General features: G+C 36.8%; 1 protein-coding gene across 1 annotated transcript in view; it reads right to left on the bottom strand.

Moving 5' to 3' along the window:
* The window catches only part of LSM14A (LSM14A, SCD6 homolog A (S. cerevisiae)), a gene marked incomplete at its 5' end in the record, with an annotated part of 58,936 nt that overhangs the window by 42,469 nt on the left and 13,165 nt on the right, over positions 1 to 3,302 (bottom strand). Inside the window, one exon of the mRNA XM_012651480.1 lies at positions 493 to 656. Coding sequence (XP_012506934.1) covers positions 493 to 656 — 164 coding nt within the window. The remainder of the gene's footprint in view (positions 1 to 492; positions 657 to 3,302) is intronic.

The raw sequence follows: 3,302 nt of genomic DNA, 5'->3' as shown, positions 1-3,302 counted from the left end.
AATCTTCCTTAAGAGTAGCCATTATCACCCTAGTTTGCAATATGAACCACATCTAAACAGCACAGTGGCATGGACCCTCAATTCTGGAGCCAGACTGCCTGGATCTGTTCAAATTGAGGCTCCGCCTCAATTTCCTTCTTGTAAAAGTGAAAATAATTATGGTACCAAGCTCAGACGGTGTTATGAGGATTGACTTACTTATGTACATTGCTTTTTGAATAGTGCTTCTTACAGAGTTAGCCCTCCATGTTACCTGTTTTAACTGTTAAAATTAGAAAATATTTTATAATAAAAATAAACTTCTCAGCTATTTCTTACCTAGTTTAGTCCTATATTATAATTCAAAGAGAAAAACCTAGATGAGAACATTACTTTCTGGTATTCAAGTAACTTAGAAATGATAAGCTCCACGAACATCCAATTGGGAGAGGCAAAAGCCAAGGCTGTGTGTGAAGTTTACGTGCACTCCAAGACAAATTTACTGTAAGTTACCTGAACGATAGCTGGATCTTGAGGCAAAGAACACTGCGGTTTCGGTGGCTCACAAACAGTGAGGTCTTTAATATCACTCCCTCGGAAAATAATGTATTCAAAGACTTCATCTCGAGGTGGTATTGGACGATCTGTTGGTCTGTCTTCTGTACCAAAGGATCGAACTGGTAAGAAAATAGAGGATACGAGATGTATGACTACTCATCATATTCAAGTAGTGCCTCAGATTCTAATTGTTCTATTCCAAGTACTAGGCAACAATTCTGAGGTGTCATCTGTGTGAAGGTATTCATTAACCTACAGCTAAATAAAACTTTTTTTAAAAAAGAAGAAAATAGAGTGGGTGTTGCCTAAAGCTAAATGTACGCAATGTAAAATACAATCAGTATTAAGAGGTCGCGTTCTTTCTACATTTGTATTTATTTATATCTTCGGTGGTTGTGGTGAGGTGTTAAAATATCCTTTCTTTCATTGTCGATCTATTTAACATCCTTGTTCAGCAAAATAAAAATTTGGCAACCTATGTCATATTTCTTGGTGGTCGTGGGGGTGACAAAGATTTTTCCAGTCCACAAAAATCCCAAAGTTTGGGAATTGAGCTTTGGGACAAAGAGAAGACAATGAAGTAACATTTACCTTGATGAGCAGTAAGACCTCCAGAAGCCAAGCTGAGCAGCTGTCAGCTATTCAGCCCCATGGGACAGCGTGAAATGCCCTAGTTACCTAAAATATCTACTGTATAATTAAATCTGATTATTTTAACACTGAAGACATAGCATTATTCAAAGTTAAACCATGGACCACCTGCAACATAGTGAATTGGCTACAAATGAAGACTTCCAGTGAATTAGGCCTTCTGGGGATAGGGTCCGGAAATCTGCATTTTAAATCGATTCCCTCAGTTTCTTATGAATATTAAAATTTCAGGTTCACTAAAACTTAGGAGGACTTCTGAAAATGTCAACATCCATTATAGAAGTTTCAAATAAGAAATTTTGAGAGATCACACACTATTCATTTAGAGAGTGTCCTAGAGGAAGTAAACCCTTTAACACTGTGCAAAATTTTTAACACATATATTTTTTTTTGCAAAACTGATCCAGAGCTATTTTGAGGAGGAATGTTATTTCAGTTTAAATAATGTCCTATTTTCTTATTCTAAAAATTCTTTCTTATACTATGAGACTTCCAGGAAAAGATGGTGGTGTAGGTAGGTTTGCAGAAGAGCGTCCCTCCCTAAAAACTAAAGGAAACAAAAGGAAGTTAAAATATCTTTAAGTCAAGAAAAGATCTCAAACTCGTACCATAAACTTTTATTAAAAAGTATCATCAGACATAGAATGAGTTAGTCCAAATTGGAAGACCAAGCCCAGAATCCGTATGTAGCATCCCCTGCCTTTTCCCTCCAGCCATAGAAAATTTGACTGGCACCTAGCAGCTTGGTAGATGGGGACACTGGTGTGATAAGGGAAAAGATATAGAAAGCCCTAGAGCTCCCCTTCTCCTGATGGCCAAGCAGTATTTTAGCAGGCAGGATTTTATACTTTTGACCTTTATACAAAAGGAAATCTAAAGAAGAGAAAGGACTAAGAAAATTACTAATCAATCAATCTTACCCCCCAGCCTCAGCACCACCACAACAAATAAAGTCCCACATCTCCAAAGTAGCAGATTAGCTGATCCTGAAGCAAAGGAAGAAAAAAAGTCAAAGGCCCTCTTTCCACAAGATCACAGAGAAGTTCTATTAGGTTTTCCAAGGGCTAACAAAACCATTCAAACTATAGCCAGGTGAATTCAGGATGAATTACAAGAGAATCTACATTCCATATTTAGGTAGACAACAGGTACTGGAAAGGTACAAGATAAGGAAAAAAGAGTAGAGAGCATGGAAACAAGAAAAATTTTACAGAAAAAACAGAAGGGAAGAAAAGAGAAAGGAGAGATGGAAGCAATGAAGGAAAGAAGGAAAAAAGGCAGGAAAGAAGAATGAGAAAGAGGACTCAGATTTTAAAAGGTACATGAAATACATTCAGGATTAATATTTATCACAAGAAAACAGAAGGAAATTTCTGAAAGAATTGCTTCATCATTCTCAAGAAAAATATACAAAACATAGACTCTCAAGATGAAAATGACACTGAAAAGGTACCATGCAGAATTAAGCAAAGAAAATTATATAATACAAATGTAACAGCACAATTAATAAATGCATCAATAATAGAACAGTCAGTGCAATTAAACCAAGTCACTAATACAGAACAATTTTGGAAAAAGCAAACAAGATATAAAGAAAAAGCAGCACAGCAATAAAAAGGTTAGAAGATGAGTTATAAAGATCCAACAGTTAGTTAACTGTTCCCCTGAGGTAGACAACAAAATAAATAAGAGAAAATATAAGTAAGGATACAATAGAATAGAAATTTCCTGACATGAAGACCTAAATTTGATCAAAACCTTTCACCAAATTTCCAGAAAAACACTGAGTGCACTATAAGCCAGAGACTTAAGCTTGGCTATATCAAAATAAAGAACTAATGGAAACAGTGGTATCAAAAGATAAGAGACGAGCAACAAATTCATTTAAGCATGTACGTGCACATGACGATTTATTATGGTTCCAGAACAGCATGTAAATTTAATAGTTCTGGAAAGGGCCGCAATGTTATGAAGTGTGACTAATAAAAACAGTACGGCACGTACCATCCTAACAAAAACTGGGAGACGGCCGGGCGCGGTGGCTCACGCCTGTAATCCTAGCACTCTGGGAGGCCGAGGCGGGTGGATCGCTCAAGGTCGGGAGTTCGAGACCA

The sequence above is a fragment of the Propithecus coquereli genome, unplaced genomic scaffold, assembly GCF_000956105.1.
Source record: "Propithecus coquereli isolate 6110/MARCELLA unplaced genomic scaffold, Pcoq_1.0 Scaffold358, whole genome shotgun sequence".
Taxonomy (NCBI): Eukaryota; Metazoa; Chordata; class Mammalia; order Primates; family Indriidae; genus Propithecus; species Propithecus coquereli.
This window is presented reverse-complemented; position numbering and strand designations above follow the sequence as displayed.